Source organism: Catharus ustulatus, chromosome 2 (assembly GCF_009819885.2).
Source record: "Catharus ustulatus isolate bCatUst1 chromosome 2, bCatUst1.pri.v2, whole genome shotgun sequence".
Taxonomy (NCBI): domain Eukaryota; kingdom Metazoa; phylum Chordata; class Aves; order Passeriformes; family Turdidae; genus Catharus; species Catharus ustulatus.
Genome location: NC_046222.1, coordinates 114,558,324 through 114,581,493, shown reverse-complemented (window position 1 = coordinate 114,581,493; position 23,170 = coordinate 114,558,324). Strand labels below are relative to the sequence as shown.

Sequence of the window (23,170 nt, the reverse complement as noted above, 5' to 3'; positions counted from 1 at the left end):
AGGGAAATTACCATTCCGTAATTATTTTTATTACTCTTAAAATCTTCTGAAGTCATTTGGGTACTGCTGTGATTCTTTTGGCTGCTTCTGTTTATTGCACTCTTGACCCCTAGCTATAGCAGTCCTTTCTAAGCAGTTGAACTGGTGCTTGATGCTCCCTGATCAGTAGTTCTAGATAAGATGTTAAGGGGAAGCTGATAGCAGTCGATCTCTGGCTACTCTTTTGGAACTCACAGAAGCACGGGCCTGCAGCAGAGGTTGGCACAAGCTAACCCACACCAGCTCCCAGAGGCTCTCTGGAAAAGTTATGCCCTGAAGAAGAGCCTGCAGAACAGGTGAGGAAGATAACTCTGTCACAGGAGGCATCAGAGGCAGGTACACCTCAGCCAGAGTGAAGAAAAGAAGGATGATATTTACTGGAGAGTCTCTCTCACAGGAGCGGGAGGCATTCCTCAGCCTGACCATGTCTTGAGAGGTTTGTGGCTTGCCAGCCACCTGGATCTAAGAGACTGCAGAGTCTCCCAGTGTGTGTCTGACCCTCTGGCTACTCCCCCTTGTTCCTTCTTTTGGGCACTAAACAATGGAATAGTGCTGGACGTCTAAAGAGTGACTGCAGAGTTCTGGTGAGGATGAAGAGCATGGTGCCTGCAGGGTGCTCTCCTCTCTCCTGCTGATAGAGAGGAAAAACTCAAGGAGGACTCAACACATTTTCAGCTCAACCTTTGACTGTGGATCTGGTGTCACAGCTGGAGATTTTGGCTTTTTTCACTGTGGAGATCTGTTTGAGGAGCAATGACTGCTTAACAGGATGTCAAAGCGAATAAAGAGCATCTTTGGCAGCAAGTGTCTGATATTGTGATGAGGGCTATAACCTGATTGTGTCAGGGAAGGGGTGCAATAAGCTGAAGGGAGGGGCAGGAACATGGAAAAATGAATTTTTTAAAAACACTTCTGTGATGAGGTATCTCTCATCTTCCTGATGTAAACACCAGTACACAAATGCACGCAAAATGTGAAAGGTGGACTTGGAGGTCCATGCACAGTGGCAAGGCTGTAATCTCACTGAGAGTCTAGCAACTGGGACTGCTTTTGTGCCTGGGGTGCTGAAGGAAACACAGACAGGGAGAGGTTGTGTCCTAGGCAAGATAGGGGCTGGAGAAAACCCTGGGAAGGGAATTAGATCAGTCAATGTAGCATCACTGTATTTTCAACAACTGGAATGGAATATCATTGGGTGTGTTAATAAATTTAACTTTGTGAACTGTTCTGAAAGCTGAGCTTGCCAGGTCATCTTTGGATTGTGTAGACAATGTAATTTCTGTATGTAACTTGGAGAGGTTTTGACCCTGATGTGATTGATGTGATTTGATTGGTGTGAATCACAGTTTCTTTATATCAATGTTTCTCTGCTGAGATTCCCTCTATGAGTGATGGACTGGAACTTTAGAACTTATTTTTTAATTTACTCCACTAGGAATAGAATTGATACTACTGATGATATTGCATATTGGCAACCCAACAGACACGAGGTGTTCAGATTATAGTGTTTTTTCCGTTCTAACAGCTTGGGTTTTTATAAAAATAAATGACCTAGAGGAGAGACACCTCACTGTGTATCCCAGTTATCTGCTGTTTTCTGAAAGACTTAGGATCTCCATTATGAATGCTGTATTGTTTGACTACTCTGGCCACATATAACAAAGACTAAATTTGTAAGCTTTTATGGTTTTCTAATTCTCATTAAACTAAAAAATTTCTAAAAGTCCATTCTGGACTTTCTTCTCAGTAATATCTGTTGCAGTGACCAGTGCAACACCAAGAACACAAACAATTAATACTTAAATTAAAAAATGAAAAAAATCAAGCTATGTCTTAAATCAATAACTGTCTGTTGGGTAACTAGTTGACTGGGACATTTTTATGAGGAAATATCACTGTCTATGGCATATTAACATTTTTATAAAAGCAAGGCAATAAGAATGCAAGTGTAAAAACTTTTAAGAGATTACCCAGAGATACTTACCTGCCTCTTCCATGTTTTCTCTAGATGGATCTTCAGAAAGCTGTAACATTTGGGTTTATTTTAAGATTAAATGATAAAACACAAACATGACAAAAAGAGCCTGACCTATCAAGTCTTTGGACACATTTAAGTTATAATGCACTGCCAGTTTTTGCTATTTGTCCTATGCCAGGGGCACAGAGACATTATAAAAAATAGGTTTTTATAAGTACTTTATTGCAGTTCTGCTTGTTTTATCCTCCTGTATTTATCCTGGTGCAGGGTATTTCATTTTTGTGTTACTTGTACACTTACTACCTTTTTTGCAAGTGGCATTGTTAAACGGTATCCTTGCAACCCCAAAGTTTAGATGAAGGTCATAACAAATTATGAAGGGAGTAAGGACCTTGCATGCTATGAGTTGCATCCCTTTGAAATGGGAGAAAAATTGTGTAGGTGAGGCTTAAGTTCTGGAACTTAGAACTGTTTACTATCTATTGCTTGCAATGCCATGACTATGTGCTTTAATTTCACTTATATGAGGAGTCTGATTGGAAGGAAGAATTTAATTACAGAAAGTTTTGGATGGTTTAACTATGGCGTTTGTCCGCTGGTGCGCCTTGACTCAGGTTTGTTGAAGAATGTTGTTTTGCTGTTGTAAGTACGTGCATCTGCTGTATAGCATTTTTGTTTAGGTTACATAAAGATTTCATGTTATTATTCAAAGGTTTGAAATATATTTCACCTTATCTGTGTGCTCTAGAACTGAGATGATCCTAGGATGCCTTCTGCTCATGCTGAGGTCTTTGATCAGCTGGAGCTCAGAGGGGGAATGGTGTGGGGAAGGCACTTGGTTCCCATTGCTGCTGTCTGTCCTGGGCAAACTGAGGGGTTGAGTCTGCATCAGATCTATTGCTCTGGATTTGGGAATATGCTATTTCTAAGCTATTAGAGCTTCTCATGTTTTATGAAAAGTGTTGGGTGCAGGCCTAGAATATATGTTACTAAATTGTTAATGCTGCAAGTTAGTGAAACATGCCAATTCTCTGATGTCCCTCACTTGTACTATCTGAACCCTGCAGGATCATTTTTGATGTAATCACCATCTTTTTGGTAAGATGGGCTAAATTATTACAGTGCTGGGCCAGCAAGCACAACCTGCTTGGTGAAAATGGTTGCACAACCAGGCCCAAAGATTTTTCACGAGTTACCCTGTCAAATACAGACCCAAACCAAAAAGTAGCTAAGCTGAATGAAGTCCATTTTTTTATTATTTTGGGATATTTACTAGATTATTTGTAATTTAGAGAGTATTGTGTATTGCTAGTTTAAAGTTTGGAGAGCTGTTAATTTTTCCTTTAGTTTTGGAAGATTTTTCAGTTCTATGGTTTTGGGTTTTGTTGGCTTTTTATGTTAATCTAGGGAAACAAACCCGTGACAGAACACACCGGTAACTTTGTGTTATCTTCTAATGATCCTTTTTTTTTTTTTTTAAATTCATTCTGCCCCCCCAAAATGCTAATAAAAGTTGCTATTTAAATTGTTTTAAATTAAAAAATATATTTTGTTTTGAAAAACAGACTAAGGCCTGACATGATATAACTTCTTTAGCAATTAGCAATTCTAATTAATGGACAAATGTATATTCAGTTGGTGAATCTGAAGATTATGTAATTTATTTCATTTTAAAAAGAGATTCAAGAAAATATTTGAAGAAAATATAATTAGTACTTGTAAGTTAAATATCAAGGGATAATATGCTAATGGTGGAATTAGAAGTCCTACCATGTTTTTCCAGGCATATAGATTTTTTTAAACTTTTACATGCTTGGTTTTTTTTTTTTGGCTCTTTTTTTTTTTTTTTTAATGCTTAGTCCCTGCTCCATATTTACAAATCCTTCTGCTTTTAAAATATTCCTCAAATAATATTTAGATTTAACCTGGTTATTTTTTGTTGCTTCATAGTCCTATCTAAACACATTTTTAGAGCTGTTTGCATTTTCTGCATTAGCATAATGCATAATAAATATGTGATACAACTGGTTGTCGTTTTAATGCATTCCTAACGCCTGTTTACATTATATTGACTGCACTGATTAATCTTCAGCTTTCTTTCACATGCTCTGTTGATGTACTATTAGTTGCTAAATATGTATATGTATGCTATAAATGCAAAAGCACTTTTGCATCTTTAGTCTAATGCTTTAGCAATGTTTCTAAGAATAGTTAGACATGACACCTTATTTTTATCATTATTTTAGACAGCGTGGATATATTCCCCCATAATTGAAAAATAAAATAAAATTTTAAAAGTCAAGGGAGTGGAGTTCATAGAAAAGCATGCAACTATAGCCTGTATTAAAATAGTATATCTAAGAAATAGTTAGTGTGAACTATAATGTAAAAAGAAGAGGAGGAACAGAACATTTAGGACCTGATTTGTCATTGAGGTCCTGTTACCTGCATTTTCAGGTGAACATCTCATAATAAAAGTTTTATTGAATTCCTCAAGTTCTGTTGTAGTCAGTTGGATGTTTTGCTTCTATTCCTTTGCCTTGCTGTGAACCTCGCTTTCTGAAGGCGAGAAAATTCTGCACTTTTAAGCTATATTTCTTCAGGTTTGTTGTGTTGTCTTTTGTCCTTGTGCTAACACTGTCCTTGAGCTTGATGGTTTTGTTCTGATTGCTTTCACCCTATGATATATTTATAAGGAGCACTCATGTAGCTGCTCTAAGCCTTTCTTTGACTAGGCTCTCAATAGGGTTTTGTTCTTCCTGACACTGTCTACTTAAGGCTAACAACTTTTTACTGTTCCACTTGTAGTTTATCATTCTTGGACATGTCAGATCCAAAAGCAGAATTCCAAATCAAATCTTGTTAATGCTTTGCAGAATAAAATCAATATTATGTTTCTTGAAGATGAATTCAGCTTATCTTTCAGAATTTATATTTGGATAAAAAAATAACAAGTCTTGCACTTCAAGGATGTGATCTCTTTGTTCCTTGAATGCTCAGATGAATGACTTATTTTCAGGAGGTGCTGCTGTACATAACACTATCATATTTTACACACTTGCAGCTATAAGGCTTAACAAGCATAATTTTGCAATTTTTGGTGAATGTGAAAGGCTTTGGTTCTGATCTTAAATGCTTTGTCTGTGTTTGCTGAACAATAGCTGGACATGCACTACTAGAGCTGTGCTTCATTTATACTGGGATTCCTATGTTATATGAAGGGTGATTGCGTTCAGAGTGTCCCAAAATTTGTATCAGGTCTAGAAAAATCTTGATAAGATTAAATTGCCATTTCTTAACCTTTCATCCTTGAGTCCAGGCAGACTCAACAAGTCTCTGCCATAGCACTTGTTCACAAACTACTTATTTAGGTTCTAAGTGTATTACGGTGGACTGGAGATTAGAGTATTTAAAGCATTAAAAACATAAATTTGAATTATTTGACAAAGTCATCCATGAAAACGTTGTGTTCCTAAATTGCTTCTATACTGCATCATAAAGCATTCCTGGAATTAACTGTGTGAGTGCTGAAATTTTGCTACCCATTTGTTTGTGTGAGTGAAGACCAGGAAGACAATTAATAATTCTGAAACGAGAAAAATGTGAGAACCTTTTTATAGTGTAGTCAGAAACACGTCTAATAAACAAGGTGTTGCTGTAATACTGATTTCAGGCATCCCATGTAGGCCCTTCTTTCACAATTTGCCCTTCTGATACAGTATTAAGAAATATTTCCTTTTTCAGAGCACACAGTAAAGCATTAGACTGCTGCTATTATGCTGATCACTAAATTGTAATTGTTGTAATGTTTTAATACTTATGGTTTTCTATTTATATGTTAAACTTGTTTAATGTGTTGTGTTTCACGTTTGAAATTTGCTATATTTATTTTAATATTGTTTGATACACACATAATATACCATTTGGCACCCCAGTCACACCTGGGTGCTGTTGTTGCATATTTCAGCTATTTCATCTTGCAGGGGACTTTTGAAATAAATATTATAGATATGATGTCCTCAAATCCAGTCTGATTCTACCAAGCTGTAACATTTTAACTTCTCTTTGGGCTCTCACATGCTGCTCCGCACCCATCAGTGTCACACACACTTGTGTTTACTCAGCAAGACACCTTCTTTCTGCTGCATGTTTAAATAGGAGTCATTAGAATGTTGATTTCTAAGCCTTTACATTAGGAATTGCCAAACATCCTGCTCTGTCCTTAACCTATTTCTCTGCTTGCCCAACACTAGCCATGGTATAAAATTGTTTAAATGTAAATGGAAGCTTACATTTATGCAAAACATGAGCAGATGTTTCCAGCCTCAGGGTGTAGGCTTAAGAAGTTCTGACTGTCAAGCATGAGCAGTTCTCTTCTTCAGATAATCAGATTTAAGGGTTTTTTTCCTTAAATTACATTACAGGTAGATTTTAAGTAACTTTCTGGAAAATGGGAACCCCTCAGTCAAAGCTTGTATTTTTAAAAAGTATTGGCATGACACATTTTAGACTGCTTTTCCTCAAGATCAACCTAAGGAAAAAAGATCAGCACATTAATCTATTTGCTGCATTCATGGTGAAAAAAAATCCCTCAAATGTTAAAAAATCTGTCCCCTGCAACATTTATAAGGTTTCTTCTAACCTATTTCTTTAGCATTTCAATGCAGGAATGATCATAATATATATAAATTATTAAAATTAGAGTCTCAAATTTTTCAAGCTGTAAATTTTTTATTTTTATAGGATGTGCTTTTAAAATGGAAATAGCTTTTTTGCATCTGCTACAGTTAACATTCTTAAAGACCTAATTTTTCATTTTCCCATGCTGCTTCTGTGTCATAAATACATATAGCAACCTATATTATCCAGGTAACTGGTCTTCATGTAGATGTAGCCACTTCACACAGGCAGTGAGAAAATTCAAGATGTGCAGCCATTAAGCTTCATCAAGAAACCTCTATGAGTTTAAAACTGACACATCAAATCAATTTGTACACGTGAATTTCTGTCAATGAGTGGTTTCTTTTCTTAAATATCCTATATGTAACTGAACCTTAATAGCTATGAATTTTCCCAGCCTGGCATAATGATATTGAAAATTTTTCTTTTTTTTAACTGAAATTAATCAAACTTTCATACCCTGTGGAAGTAAGGTCTGTGGAATATAAACAGTAGTGCAAACAGTACTCTGGCCTTAATTAGTGGAAATCAGGAGTTGTTGAAGACACTGTAATGCATACTAAATCTTGTATTTTTTTAAAGATATCTAGAATTCATTTTGCACCTGATCTTGACCTATAATTTAGGAATTTTACTGCAAAGAACTTTACTTTTTCCTTAAAACTTCTGCTACTTTTTTTTTTTTTTTTTTTTAATGAATCAAAACAAAGCCAAGAGCAACTTAGCTTCGATTTACAGCCAAATTAGTCCATCTTAGGCACTTTCTTGTTTGAATTTCACTCTTGTTTCACTCTTGTTTCCATTTTACTTTTTTCATACAAAGTTTCATATGAAGCCAGTTATGTATAGCATTCTAGAGAGGAAAACTAGAAGTTCTCTGTAGTATCATTCAGCATCCTGTTTAGTTGGTTTGGGACAGAATTAACCTCAGATGATTTTAGATTGCCTCCATGTCAGAAATAGCACATTTCACATGGGAATAAAAGAAAGGTACAGACACTCTAGCAACAGAATCCCTGTTTTTCCCAGTACTATTTCAAAACAATGCTGTGTTTCCCAATGCTTTTTTTGGTTGCACTTGAGGTATTACCTTCTTGTGCTAAGTATGGAATCACCCATCCAGTAGGATCACTGCTCTTTAGACTGGCTGTTTGGATTTCAATTGCCCTTTTCCATTTACCTTATATTGTTTTACCTTTATGAAAGATTTTACAGTGGAATAAAAGTAATGAATTTATTTCCATATGAGGTTATAAAATCTTTAGTTACTGGATTTAAGTCTCTTAAGTTTTTGGTTTTTTTTATATGTAGTTACCTGTGTAGTTTCTCTAGACTAAATATTTATAAAAGCTAAGTGGAAAATCTACAATATTTTGAAAAATTGTCCCATTTTCTCTCTCAAATATTAGCCTATTTGAAAACATCTCAAATACTCTTACCAAAATTATGGTTTCAGTGTCTGCTGTATTACTATTTTTGAACACTATTCCTGATTCAGAATTCATGAATTGCCCTGTAACTCCCCTGGTCTGTCTTAATTTTCAGGACTCTTCAATACAAACTGGGGGACAGGGTGTATTTTAGTTTTCTTTCCTCTGGTACTTCCTGCCCCACTCCTCACTGCATTTCCAGGTTTTGGAAAATCAAGCTGCAGCTTTCAGTAGTGTATATCAGTTTTGTGAGTATATTAACTGCTGGCTATTATTTGTTATTTCAGTAAATTGATGAGAGCCATTCTCACTCCTACCCAATGACAAAAATATGAGTATAAAACATGATATGATAAAAATGTATCATGCCCCAAATTTTTAAAAGCAGCATTTTATTCCTTTGCCATTTTCACTTCACTTCTTTCTATTGCTATCTTTGCTGCTAAGAAGACACTCACTTTAGATACAGTAAATTCACTAATACAAGCCGCATGGAGTATAAGCCGCATATCCGGTGTGTTGGCAACATTGATGTCTTTGTCAATAAATAAGCCGCACCCGGAATATTAGCCGCACTTTAGTTCGCCACGAACTTTCACAAAGTCGTCATTTAGTAACACAATCGCGGGATCGCCGGGGCTTACTGGCTTACTGCCGACCTCGGAAACATTGTTTCCAAGTGAAAAAAGACACACCCTTTATTTACAAGCCGAAAAAGACAGGAACAATAGTGTGGTCATTTTGCGAGCATTCCCAATGGATCTGCGTTGCCTTTAAACAGCCGCTCAGCCCCGCGCGGGCAGGCAGCTGAGCTCCGAGCGGAGCCACATCTCCGTGCTGGCACAGGAGCGGCCGCTCTACCCCTCGCAGCCCCGCGGGGCGAGCAGCCACTCTAACCCTCTCCCTGCGGGCTGAGCAGCTCCCCCAGCCCTCTCCCTGCGAGCCCAGCCAGCCCCGCAGCCGCACAAGACTGAAAACACTTTAAAAAGTACAGAGAAATATCACACACTTTTATCGAACTGCCGAGGTAACTCGCCGAGGTAACTCACCCCGATAACAACTCCCGCCCCTCAGTAACGCCGCCATCCACAGGCAGGTAATAAGCTGTTCTCTGATTGGTTCATCATCGGAACAACGGGAAACCATGGATTTCAAACTGTTTCGGCTCGGGACTGGTCTGGTATGATACTAGGTAAGGGCAGATATCACATTTTTGTTAATAAATTAGCCGCACCCAAATATTAGCCGCACTTCTGGGTTTCCACCAAAATTTTTGTCTAATTGCTGCGGCTTGTATTCGTGAAATTACTGTACATCTTAAGGTGTAAAGGTTGTGGTGTTACTAAATCAATGTTTAATATTGTAAGGAACCTGAAAAAGAATAAACAACACCTTCACTGTTTAGCAGAGGTATTAAGTCTGATTTTTCAGGTTTAAAAAACAGAGATAGCATCAAGTTCACTTAGCCAGGATAGTGCTGGCATATTAGTCCAAGGCTCCTTCACACTCATGCAGCAAATCAGAACAGACATTCAGACAGATTAAAGATATGCCCTGCCACCAAATATTTTAATACCAGATACATTTGAATTCTGCAGCACTTTAATTCCACAAATCCCGACCTGTCTCTGTAATTCTAAAAGGCAAACACAAATGTGTTCATCTTCTGAGGATATTTTCTTCATGCTTCTGTTGTGACCTTGTTTAATACAACCTACAAAGTTCAGCATTTTGAATGTACTCTGTAGGTCTTAACCATTGGGTTTGAAACATTTTCTTTTGTAACGAAATGTCTGTTCAAAAACTAAAAACATTTTCCACTGGGAATTTCATAGTGGTTTGGGTTTATGGCTATTCAAATCTACAGAAAAGAAGAAACAGCCAGTGCCACTATCTCTGTTAAGTCTTCCAGGCTCTTGCTCTCACTTAATTGTCTGTATGTAATTTGTGCCTTTCACTAGCAGTTAATTTTGTAGAATGAGTTTCATTCATCAAAGCAACAGACTGTGATTCCTATGCTTATTCATGCAGGCCACTGAATAGCCTTGGAAAAACGTTGACCTTCGCTTTAACTTTGTTTTTAAAATAAAGTTTTAAAATCATCAGTTTTAATTTCCACATTTCAATATTTACAGTTCTGCCATATTTCATGCATTGATTTTTGTCTATCTGCAAGTGCACGGCTATTCCTTGAGATTACTTGCAAAGATTGCTTTCATTTTGAACTTAACATGCAATCTACTGGTGGAGTAAAAAAACAACAGAAAATAATTACAAGTTTAGAAAAGAAGCAAAAAAGGTCAATAATTGTGAGTAGACACTGCAGTTACTGGCTGACCTTTCAGAGACTGTGGTGTTTATTGCTCCAAGGTCTTAGTGGCAGCAGTGAGTCTCAGTAGAGTAAACCATTACAACTTCTATTGTTCCTGCTATTATCACACCATTAGTATAAACATGGATTGTAGGAAAATGCCATTTTGAGACCAAGTGGAGACTGAGGGCGAAGTATGTATATGTTAGGTAAAACACTTTATAATATTTGCCTGATAATCTTGCTTGTTTCTTGGTGTTTGAATGAGCTAAATGTAAGCTCATGTTTTCAAAGTCAGGTAGTTAAGTCACCAGCAAGAGCAAATCTCAGACCTCATGAATTCTGTCATAGCTTAATGTCTGTAAAGAGACTTGTTAAATGATCAAAAGTATGCATTTGGAGTAAAAATTACCAAGTTTAAAATCCCCCCCCGACTTTTTTTTTTCTTTATTTTTTCCCCCCTTAGTTATGGGGGCAACATTTTCAAGATACTTTTTATTCCTAGGTTTCTAATGCATACTTTTTGGGAATGAAATCTTACTTGTTCTTCTTACTTTTTAAGAGTAAGCCATTTCATTTTTACTAGTACAGTCTCATGAACTTTCAATTGTAAATTTAGGTTCATCCAAATAAAAACAACATCAAAATATATGCCTTGGGTTTCATGAAAGCTCTTTCACAATGTTTTGGTGAGCCTTGTCAGGCAGATTACCACAGATTTTTGAACACGCTTTGGAAAGTTCACCCTTGTCCTTAAGTCTAAAAGGTAAAATAAATAAGTTACATATGAGTTGTGGCTGAACTTTTATATAAGCTTTTCTGTGCCCTCATCTTGGATCCTGTGGCTGAGCTGGTGCCACACTAGGAGTGGCCATATATCAATGTGGAAATAGCTCCTGTAATGAGTTTACATTGTAGAAAGTACAGTAATTTCACGACTATAAGGCGCACCCTTTTGACTAAAATTTTCCCTGGAACCCGGAAGTGCGCCTTATAGTCCGGTGCGCCTTATCTGATCTACAAAGTTCAAAAAAATTGCCTACCCGGAAGTGCGAGCTGCGAGCCACGGGGGGAGCCGGCAGGGCCATGGCTGCCAGGTGGAGGTGGGGCGGAGCAGGGGCGGGCACGCCCCGGCCCTGTGGAGGCGGAGCCGCCCCTACACAGGCACGCCCCAGCCCCGTGCAGGCGGAGCCGTCCCTCCAGAGGCACACCCCGGCCCCGTGCAGGCGGGATGGCCCCTCTAGAAGCACCCACCGGCCTCGTGGAGGCAGAGCCGCCCCTCCACAGGCACCCCCCGGCCCCGTGGAGGCGGAGCCGCCCCTCCACAGGCACCCCCCGGCCCCGTGGAGGCGGAGCCGCCCCTCCACAGGCACCCCCCGGCCCCGTGGAGGCGGAGCCGCCCCTCCACAGGCAACCACCGGCCCCGTGGAGGCGGAGCCGTCCCTCCAGAGGCACGCCCCAGCCCTGTGCAAGCGGGACGGCCCGTCCAGAGGCACCCCCCAGCCCCGTGCAAGCAGGACGGCCCCTCTAGAGGCACCCCCCGGCCCCGTGCAAGCGGGACGGCCCCTCCACAAGCAGCCCCCGGCCCCGTGGAGGTGGAGCCGCCCCTCCACAGGCACCCCCTGGCCCCGTGGAGGCGGCACGGCCCCTACAGAGGCACGCCCGGGCCTCGTGGAGGCAGAGCCGCCCCTCCACAGGCACCCTCCAGCCCCGTGGAGGCGGAGCCGCCCCTCCACAGGCACCCACCGGCCCCGTGGAGGCGGAGCCGCCCCTCCACAGGCACGCCCGGGCCCCGTGGAGGCGGAGCCGCCCCTACACAGGCACGCCCCGGCCCCGTGGAGGCGGAGCCGTCCCTCCAGAGGCAACCTCCAGCCCCGTGCAAGCGGGACGGCCCCTCCAGAGGCACGCCCGGGCCCCGTGCAGGCGAAGCCGCGCGTCCAGAGGCACCCCCCGGCCCCGTGGAGGCAGAGCCGCCCCTCCACAGGCACCCCCTGGCCCCGTGGAGGCGGAGCCGCCCCTCCACAGGCACCCACCGGCCCCGTGCAGGCAGCACGGAGGGGCGGCGGCCATAGCCCGGCCCCGGAGAGGCAGCGCGGAGGGGCGGCGGCCATAGCCCGGCCCCGGAGAGGCAGCGCGGAGGGGCGGCGGCCATAGCCCGGCCCCGGAGAGGCAGCGCGGAGGGGCGGCGGCCATAGCCCGGCCCCGGAGAGGCAGCGCGGAGGGGCGGCGGCCATAGCCCGGCCCCGGAGAGGCAGCGCGGAGGGGTGGCGGCCATGCCCCGGCCCCGCCGGATGCAGGCGGGCCTGGGGCCCCGCGGCACCGCCCCTGCCAGGTACAGGCGGGCCCGGGGGCCAATGACTGCCGGGTTGAGGCGGGGCCTCGACCAGCAACCGCGCGGAGGGAGCTGGGGGCGGAGCCTCGCTGCAAAAAAAAAGTGCGCCCTATAGTCCGGTGCGCCTTATCTGATCTACAAAGTTGCGAATTTTGCCAACTCCCGGCGGGTGCGCCTTATAGTCCGGTGCGCCTTATGGTTGTGAAATTACTGTAATAATTTATGTACCTGTAAGATTTGTATCTTATCTCAGGAATCTGAGTGCTTCTGCTCTCTAAACAGATGCATTTAGAAATAACAGAAGACCCTGTAAAAAGTATTAATGTTGTTTTCATATCATTAAAAAGCCTTTTAAAAACCCCAAACCCCACTCTAATAGAAGAAATAACAACAGCCTGTATTTATTGGGGGAAAAAACCTCCATGTAATCTCTGAAAATTCAAATCAGCTTTGAAAATCTCAAAATTTTTTTGTGGTAAGGAAGGCAATGTTTTTTATTTAGCACAGTTTTTAAAAGCTCATTTGTGATAGCAGCAGGTAATATTAAAATATTGGAATTTTCTATTACTGTTGTAATAGAAGCAAACAGTATTAGGTGATGTATAGGATTTAGAAATTAATTTTCTAAGTTTTCTACTTTATGATTTTGTGAAAGTCCAAGCTGCTTCTGTTGAGGACAAAGGATTTCTTGCACTTTTAGGGCTCAAGTCTTATCTTGCTTCTCAGCACCTAGGTAAGTTAAAATATATTTCAGAATATGTCTCTCAATCTCAAGAAACTAGATCAGCAATTTACGTACAGAAATATAATCTTTCTGGCAGTGCAACAGCCATGTAAGCTCTTCTCTTTCAAAGTTGTTTTGCTACTGGTTTTATACAAAGAATAAACATGGATAGTAAAACTAGTTGACGCAAATAGAGTCAGAACTGTTAGTTGGTCAGAGTTTGGAGAAACCAAAATATTAAAAAGGGCCAGTTATATTAGTAGTGGCTTATCTGGGAATTTTAAGAAACATTTCCATTAACACTTATAACTTGTACTCTCTGATGTAACACTCTGTAGGAAAAGGCAGGATTTTTTTTATGTTGCTAGTCCTGTATTTTTTGGTATGGAACTTATTTATGTGTTTTCTATCATCCTCATTTCCAGTCATCCCCTAATGCTAGCAGGGGTTTGATCATTGACCAAACATATGGATGACAAAACCAAACCACTTGTGAACTACCAGGGTTATAAAAATTTGCTACTGGATCAGTTTTTGAAGAGTTTGATATATTTATATTTATTTGGTATATTTTATGTTTATATTATATATTTGATATACAGTAGTTTCACGAATACAAGCCGCACGGATTATAAGCCGCACCCCCGGTGCCTCGACAATGTTGCTGTCTTTGTCAATAGATAAGCCGCACCCCGAATATTAGCCGCACTTTCGTTCGTAGCGAGAATCCATGCGCAGCTTTCACAAATTGGCCAATTAGCAACAGGATCGCGGCATAGCGGGGTTTACTGGCTCGGGGCGGGGCCAGGCAGGCTCGGCCCGCTCATGGTTGCCGATAGGGGTGGATGGCCCGGCTCGGCGCTACGGCTTGGCTGGGCCGGCCGGGCGGTGTTGCTGCCGCCGCCGCCGCCAGGCTCCCTGCTCCCGTCTGCACTGCCACTGCTGCGTTTGCTTGCCCTGCGGGCGGTGCTGCTGCCGCCGCCGCTGCCAGACTCCCTGGCTCCCCGCTCCCGTCTGCACCGCCGCTGCAATGTTGGCTCGCCCTGGCCGGCACTGCTGGCCGCCGCACTGCCGGGCTCCCCCACGCTGCTAGCCCTGGTTCCCCTGGGCTCCCGTGCACTGCCAGCCCTGCTTCTAGGGGGCTTTTCCCCGCCGCCGGGCAGCCCCGCGCCGCCGGGCTTCCTGCTTCTACTATCCTATCCTATGCAATGTGGCTCCCGTGCACTGCCAGCCCTGCTTCTAGGGGGCTTTTCCCCGCTGCCGGGCAGCCCCGCGCTGCCGGGCTTCCTGCTTCTACTATCCTATCCTATGCAATGTGGCTCCCGTGCACTGCCAGCCCTGCTTCTAGGGGGCTTTTCCCCGCTGCCGGGCAGCCCCGCGCCGCCGGGCTTCCTGCTTCTACTATCCTATCCTATGCAATGTGGCTCCCGTGCACTGCCAGCCCTGCTTCTAGGGGGCTTTTCCCCGCCGCCGGGCAGCCCCGCACCGCCGGGGCTTCCTGCTTCAACTGTCCTCTCCTATGCAGTGTGGCTCCCGTACACTGCCAGCCCTGCTTCTACGGGGCTATTCCCCGCCGCCGGGCAGCCCCGCGCCGCCGGGCTTCCTGCTTCTGCTATCTTCCCCTATGCAGTCGGGCTCCCGTGCACTGCCAGCCCCGCTTCTGCCGACTCCCCCGCCATGCTGGCCCAGGCTCTGCCGCCCTCCCTGCCCCGCCCTGCTGGCTCAGGCTCAGCCGCCCGCCCCCCGCACTGCTGGCCCCGCCTCTGCCAGGCTTTCCCACCTCTGCCGGGGCCGGCCGGGCTCCAGCTTGGCTTGGGGCTGCCGCGGGCTCTCACTTCCGTGTTGGCAGCTTTTAGAATTTTGTTAATGTATTAGCCGCCCCGGAATATTGGCCGCACGTCTGGGTTTCCACCAAAATTTTGGTCAAATTGGTGCGGCTTGTATTCGTGAAATTACTGTATTTAGAAAATAATTAGACTGAAAACACTTGAGGTTTATTTTGTTCATCCTAAACGAACAGGCAGTCTTTTTGTTATGTTAATCAGAAAACAAATATTTGCTAATAAAAATCCAGCTGCAGTGAACTTTTATCAGGTAAATTGCTTCCCAAATCATGCCTGTAATAACCCTGGAAATGTGGCTGCACTTAAAAAGCAGTGGGTTTGGGTTATCTTTCATTATTTTAATATTCTGGGGTGAAGTCAGATTCTTTCTTCTCTTTTGATAATTGGTACCAACTAACTGCTTTTCTAGGTGAACTGAATCTTATTTTACATTAAAATTCGTGGTCAAAATTGAGCTCTTGTGGTGTCTCCTCGGGCTCAGACAGGCACTTTGGCCCATATATTAAAATAAGTGTTTTATTTGTCTGAATTTTTTGAATTTGATTAGAGTCTTCCCTGGATAGAATAATCTCTCTAAATGATGGGGGTGAATATGTTTTCACGGGGAGCACATAAAGTTAGGGTCTTTCAAGGTAATTTTGTTTCCTTGATGATAGAGGATGCTTAAAGAGCCAAATGTCTTAATAAGTAATCCCATGGGTTACAAAAGGTATCAAGATGAGTTGTCTGAGCAATATGGTTCATGTGACTCATTTCAGTTTAATTCACTATTTTTTTTGAAAAATATTAATCTGTCATCATAAAGTTTAACACTGAAAAAGGTTCCTTTCAATAACTGGAACATTCATCTTGGAAACTTTTCCAGTACTTTTGTGTAAATGTTTCTTAGTAAAGAACTGGAGAACTGGGACAGTTTCCAGAGCTTTCCAAAGTCTTTTAGACATTTTTTATTGATAAACATGTTAATATAATTTCTGCTAACATTATAATGCTTCCCATTTTAATCTCTCTTTTGACTTGGTGTCTTTTTTTTTATTATTATTCTTTTTATTCTTTTCAATCCTACTCTGGATAGTGTTTGTCAAGAAAACTGATGAACATTTTCTGATGAATTGCCTCTGAGTTGAATTTGAGAAGATAAATTGGTCTGGGGGAAAAAAAGAGATCCTGGATAATTTTCTCAATATTAGTATTGGAAAAATGGCATGGTCTACATATCTTGCCTTAGTTTTATTAAAAATCTTCTGTATTTTCCACAAGTTTGACATTGTTTTTTAAGGGCTGTATGTTGATTTGACACATATTTTTGCCTCACAAATGAAAGTAGACATATTTACCAAGAAATAGTGGACTCCCCTGCAAGAAAATGCCTGAATTTCAATTTGTCTAGCTACTAGGATTTTAAATAGTCTCCGCAGTTGGTAAAGGTAGTACATGAGAGTAGGGGTCAAAAGAAGGAAATATGTAGGCAAAGTATAGCAGAAATCATTCCTGCTCTGATAATTCAGGAGGCTGTAAAAAAGACTTTTGAAAGATAGATTGATATTCCAGGCTTTGCAACTATGGTTGTTTAGCTATTTGTTGTGATTAAATAATTAAATAATTTCCTATTTGCCAGTGGATTTTGACAGCTGTATATGTACTTCTTATTTGTCAGATAGAGTAGGTAAACAATTTTTGGCATGTTTATTATTTGCTAAGTACTCATTTTATTTGTTGTGGGAGATATTTTTTTAGATAAATAAGGTATTTGCCCATTTGGTTAACAGGACATTTTGAAAAGGAAAATAATGAACAAACAATAGAAAAATCACAGCTGGTGCTAATCATCCAGTATGTATTCTTCCCTGTAGGAAGGCATGGATATTCATGTAAACATCAGTTACTAGTGGACACTAAGTATAACAAAATGGTGTTAGAATATTCAAGAGAAGACAAGAAGATACTTATAGTGAAATACTTATATTGTGGAAGTGGGAATGTTAGAGGGAATGTGCCATTTTTCCAGCTAAGTAGAACTAAACTTTCAACTGTCTCAAAGTACCAAGCAAAGATATAGAGATGGGTCAGAAAGCCAAACCAAAATTATTGATATAATGCCACTTCTTAATTTCCAAACATATGTGAAGCTTTTAATACAAAATGCCTTCCCTCCTGTCCATTCTATATTCTAGGCAGAGAGAATGAGATGCCACATTGTAGAAGTATTGATTTATTTTATTTTTTCTGTGAACTCAAATCTTAGCTAAGAGAGGATTGATTTAAGACAGTAAAACTCATAGTTCTTGGCTTTCTGCCAGTGCTCATGTTAAAACATTTATGGAATTAATGATAAATTTCTTGTACAACTGTCCTTTTACATCTTTATTCACTAGACTGAGTGTAGGAAGTAAGTGTCAATGGCAAACAAAGTAACTATTTCAAAGAGCTACCATGTGCCTTACATTTTTACAAATCTTTATTGACTTGAATTGTTGAATCAGGGGAAGTGCTTTTTCTGTTGATGTATAACATGGCTATGTGCAAAAGCTGAAACTGTGTTCACACAAAGTGTCTTGTACTGACTGCAAGAGACTGTAGAGATTTTAAGGTTTGGTTTGTTTTTTTTTTTTAAGAGTTTTTCTCTTATGTATTTTAATGCCTGTGAATACCATGTTCCTCTGATGTTCCACAGATTTCATGAAGAATGCAAAACTGAGTAGAATATAAAAGCTATGTAGCTTTATTGTATTTTGACTTCAATCATTGGTTTTTATGAACCCGTTCACAACAAAAACTGGTATTTCCCCCCACCCACCACATCATTGTTGCTTCCAGTGGCTAAATGATGTGGGGGAAACGTAAAAGGCATGACTTGGAAACTAAGGTTGTCCACACTTTTTTATAATTGCAGTACTTCTGCAGCACAAGCAAATACACTTTTTCGAATGTCTAGTCCAGCTTAATGGGGATCACAGTGTCAAATTGCATTTTGGCACCAGAAATATAGATGGAAAGGTCACTCTGGATGAGATAACATTACCTGCATAAACTTTGGCTCCTTCTCATTGATATGCAAGTTTGTTTTGCAGTTTTGGAGCTGATGGTAAGGTTCTAATTAGTCTCTAGAGTATTCATGTGAACAATAGGTTGCTCATTAGTCTGTCAACTTTCCATGAAACTAATGGGCTATTTCTCATGTCAAATGTGGGAACTGAAATGACACATGTTAATTTGCCTTCCAGATGTTGCAACTGCCTGTCCAGATAAGAAGTCCATCTTAATGTATGTGACTTCGCTCTTTCAAGTCCTGCCCCAGAAAGTCACCATGGAAGCCATCAGGGAGGTGGAGATGTTACCACGGCACTCAAGGGTCACTAGAGAAGAGCACATAGAAGTACATGAACAGCATTTTTCACAAGAAGTGAGTTTCACTTTTCTGCTTTCATCTTGCTGCTCTAAAGTCGTTGTTTCCCTGCTTACCCCATGAGTTTGATGTTAAATGGCCAGTGGAAGGCCATGGGCATGATGGGCAAACTCTTACCAACAGGCAAGTCAAATGTACTTCTCTGCATGTACTTTCATACTGGTTTTCCTCTCACACCAGATTGTTTTAAAAATTGCTATTTAGCAAGTACGTGTTCTGCACTTGAGTTGTACAACTTTGCGTATTTTAATGGCGGCAGGAAGCGTCAAGGAAAAAAAAATTGGAGAGGCTTACATTTAAAAAATGGAAACATCTTTACCTTTTTAGAGAATAGCTGTTGACATTTCTCCATAGTCATATTTTTAATTTTTTAACACGTTATTTACAATAGCTTGAATTTTAAAACAATCTCAGTTTACTGTTGTCCTCTCAAAAAACTCATGTAATACTTGGAATTAATTTATGATTGCAATGTCAGATTTTTTTTATTGAAAATATCAGACAACCTCTGCTGAAGTGTTTAGTGCATTTTAGGCTTAGTTTACTTGTCTGAATTTAATCTGTATGTTTGGTGTGGGATGCTCGCTCTCTTCTAGAGTACTGAGCAGATAAGTACTGGCTCTGTTTATTCAAGATGTGACAAAAGATCACTTGCTTTGTGAGCCTCTGCTTGTAAATTATAAAGAAACTTCACTTTACATTGATATTCTGCTGGTGTTGAGTCTTGACAGTTTGTTGCTTTTGGTAAGGGTGTCAGATTAAATGAGAGGTTTCCTTAATACCATCCCATTTTGCCTGCTGAATACCAACACAGTCCTTGAAAAATGACTTTTCTGTTTCTTTTTCTTCAGTTGCTCTTAAGTCAATATTTACTTATACAGTCCATGCTCCTACCCATCTGTACGTTCTAATTTATTCGTAGATCACAGTCAGTGTACCACAGGGACCTTCGCCTTCTCCCAAACCACGGTTCAAAAGTTACGCATATGCACAAGCTGTGTATGTCACAACCCCTGACCAAAAAAGGAGGCAGGTTCCTCCACAGGTCTGTCAATATTGCAATTTTTAAAAAGAGTTGTTATGTTAAGCTCATGCTTGGAGTGAAAGAACTTGTGCATTTTGCTTCCACTTGATCTTAATGACCTGCTTTTCCAGTTCTTTTTTTCTGTTGAGTGGTTACTTTTTCCTGTGTATTTCTGCATGGCTGGCAATAGCTGTTGTGCTGATTGTAGGGGAAGATTAACATTCAAGTGCTGCTGTTTCAGAATCATAAACTTCTTTCTTCGTTCAGTCATTTTTTGAAAATAGTACATACATTGCCTTAAAAAAGTATTAGAAGAACAATTCTAACATAAGCCATATTTGGCATCTATTATATTACAGCCTCAGGTTTAGTTACAGGAAAAAAAAAAAGAGCCATTGTTTTTTTTCTTACCCTTCCTATTAAAGAAAATACTAAGTGATGGCATTTCTCAGAAGGTTACTGTAGTTAGAAAAAAACATGAAGTCAACATTGCATTTAACCCTGGTCATTTTTATCACAAATGGCACCTTGTTGGTGTTGAGCTTAAGTAAGGGGTTATATTTGATTTTTACTTATTTTAATTTTTACTTTTAAATAGCTGGGGTGGCTTAATAAAACTTGTTTAAAGTAATCCTTATAATGAGAATTTCTGTAGTTGAATTTTTATAACTTCTGACAAGTATGAGACCCAAAGGTCATATTGTGTACTGCAATGTGCTTTCCTTTCATTACTTCAGGGAGAAAAGATCTGTGTGTATTTGGCACTAGAGTTCGAGTTTGCCTCTGGGTACTTAATTCTGTCCAACATCTAAAAATCTGTTGCAAGATTATACTTCTATTCAACATTGTGTATTCAAATCTACTGTTCAAGTGGCAGGTATTTTATTGAATAATGACTTCCTTTAGATACTCCAGGACAGAAACCCTGTGCACACAAGCATAAGTCATGCTACATTATTTTAACAGCAAATGTGTTGCAGTCATGAGTCACACAGCTTTGAAACAAGATGTTTAAAACTATGGTAATTGTTTTGTTCTACTTAGACACTATACAGATATTTTAGAGTAATGAAAAGTTATTATATAGGAAATTTTTTTTTTCTTTTCCCTGGAGTACTTTTGTTGCAGCTTTTGTCAGCGCCTCCACCATCAAAAGTAACATATAAACTGAAATAAATTAAATCATTTCTACAAAGCATGGTTGCTGAAACTTACTGAGATATAATTTTGTTACTCAGTCCACGTCTTGCATTCCAGTTTTTGGAACGCTTCTACCTGAATTTTGAAACTTCATCTACTACACTTTTATGCAATAATTAATACAATAATATTACAATTCTACCATTTTGGCAGAAGCTGAAGACCTAACCAGAATCTGAGCCAAATTGTGCTCAGCCACAACAGATACTAACAAATGGAAAACAGTCACTTAAGAATCCTTTGGGAAAACCACTAGGCAAATTCTCATCATAATCAAGATAAACTTGAATTACAAATAATAGCAATTGACATCCCAAATTATATGGAATTCTTAGTCAGTGGTTATTTTTTGCCTTTAGCTAAGTATTTCTTAAAGAAGAGCTATTCAACCTATTAAAGCAAGTTTATAATTCTGGTTAAATAGTGGTTGATATTTTTTCTCCAGATTCATGGGGCTGGCTTTTATTTACCTAAATAAAATAATTGTTACTTCCATTTCATTTTGTAGGAGCCTTTAATTTTCTGCTGCCTATATTATGATTTTTGGATACCATTATAAATAGTGCAACTGCCTTAAGATTTTCAGTAAAATCTGCTTCTCTAGAGGACTGTAATAAAGAAGTCAAGAGGAATTCAACCTTTTTTCTGTTGGATTTGTAAAGTTTAAGAAATTGACTCTCATTACTATCTAGTTATCAAAGAAAAGTTTATTAGACTTACTTGGCTGTGGCCTGCCAATTTCCATGATATTTTCTGTCATGGAGAAGAAATTCTCACAAATTATTTTGATCTTCTGTTGAAATCATGGAATCATTCTTTTTCAATCTCTGCAAACTTTCAGCTTATAAGACTTTAATATTATATTTTCCCCAAACTGATCATAATTAAATAAGACTGCTTTTCAAAGACTTTGATCATGATCCTGAAAATTTGACCAAATATGATTTTTGATGTATGTCATACATTTGCTTCATATGTCAGTTGTCAAAAATTTTAGGAGGTGTGAACTATGAGTCTCTGAGTTCCATATTGGCATGAAGGAATAACATTTCCTTTCACACCATCATTTGTCAAAGTTCTTTCTCTTCTATCTCTTATGCTTGTCTATTATTTTATGTCACATTTCACTCAATTTCACTTTCCTTATCTTCACTCTTTCTAGTAGCTTCACAACTTGTGTGCCTTCAACTTCACCCTTCCTTTCTGAATTCTTACTGTATCACTCAGGATGGTACTGGCAAGACCTAGTATTTCCATTGTGCACACTATGGGCAGACAAGTTTTGCTTTTTTCAATTGTGACATTTCTCAAATCCAATCACAGCTCTGCAAACCTGTTCACTCAGTGTCTTCTTGTTCAGTCAGTGCTCCACCACTTCTGATTGAACCAGTGAAGGTAGAGGTAACAAATGCCAGAGCTAACATGAAAGGTATTTTTCTGCTAAAATTCAAGGAAAGTTTTCCTCCTTTACCTTGTTTACTTAGAAAGTGTTCATAAACTCATGAAGATCTTAGGACAGGAATCCACTTCTCAAACCTGAATCCTTGAATTTCCTGAATGAACACTAAAAAAAGTCCAACAGAAATTATTTATGTTGACAGTTTTTAGATGGCAGTTACTGCTTGGCAATTACAAAAGGTTTGCCTGAATTTGCAGGTCTGTATTTTGTCTTGTGTGTGTTCTTTGTAATAAGGCTTCACTTAAAAATATCCAGCTTAAGGTGCAAATAAAAGGATCCTCAGGTTAATTTTCTGACACATTTCAATGTCCTTATTTAAAACTACTAATTGTCTTCTGTTTATATTTATGAAAACACAGGGGTTGGTGTTATTGATTTTTCTCATTGAACACCTGACCAAGAAGAATGCTGTGTTTTGGTTTATCAGAGTAATTCCTAGTATTGATCCCAGGCAAAACTCCTATTTCACTGCTTTCATTTGTATTGGTACCTCGACAGAACATAAAATATACAGCCTTAAGTGGGTTCAAGATAAAAATATAAATTTTGAAACACTGATGTACTTCAAAAATAAACTCTTTATTATATGGAATCATAGAATCATTAAGTTTGGGAAAGACACTTAAGTATGAGTCCAATTTACCCTAACACTGACAAGTCCACCACAAAACCCTCTAAGCCCCACATCTTACAGGTCTTTTAAATTCTTTTGGAGTGGTGACTCTACCACTTCTCTAGACAGA

General features: G+C 40.1%; 1 protein-coding gene across 9 annotated transcripts in view; it reads left to right on the top strand.

Annotated features, from left to right (window-relative positions):
• The window catches only part of DMD (dystrophin), a 1,072,200-nt gene that overhangs the window by 303,223 nt on the left and 745,807 nt on the right, over positions 1-23,170 (top strand). For 8 of the 9 annotated variants that reach the window (XM_033051053.2, XM_033051056.2, XM_033051052.2 and 5 more), the window contains exons 8-9: positions 18,563-18,741; positions 19,667-19,789. In XM_033051053.2, coding sequence (XP_032906944.1) covers positions 18,563-18,741; positions 19,667-19,789 — 302 coding nt within the window. The remainder of the gene's footprint in view (positions 1-18,562; positions 18,742-19,666; positions 19,790-23,170) is intronic. The other variant, XM_033051057.2, reaches the window with a different exon arrangement.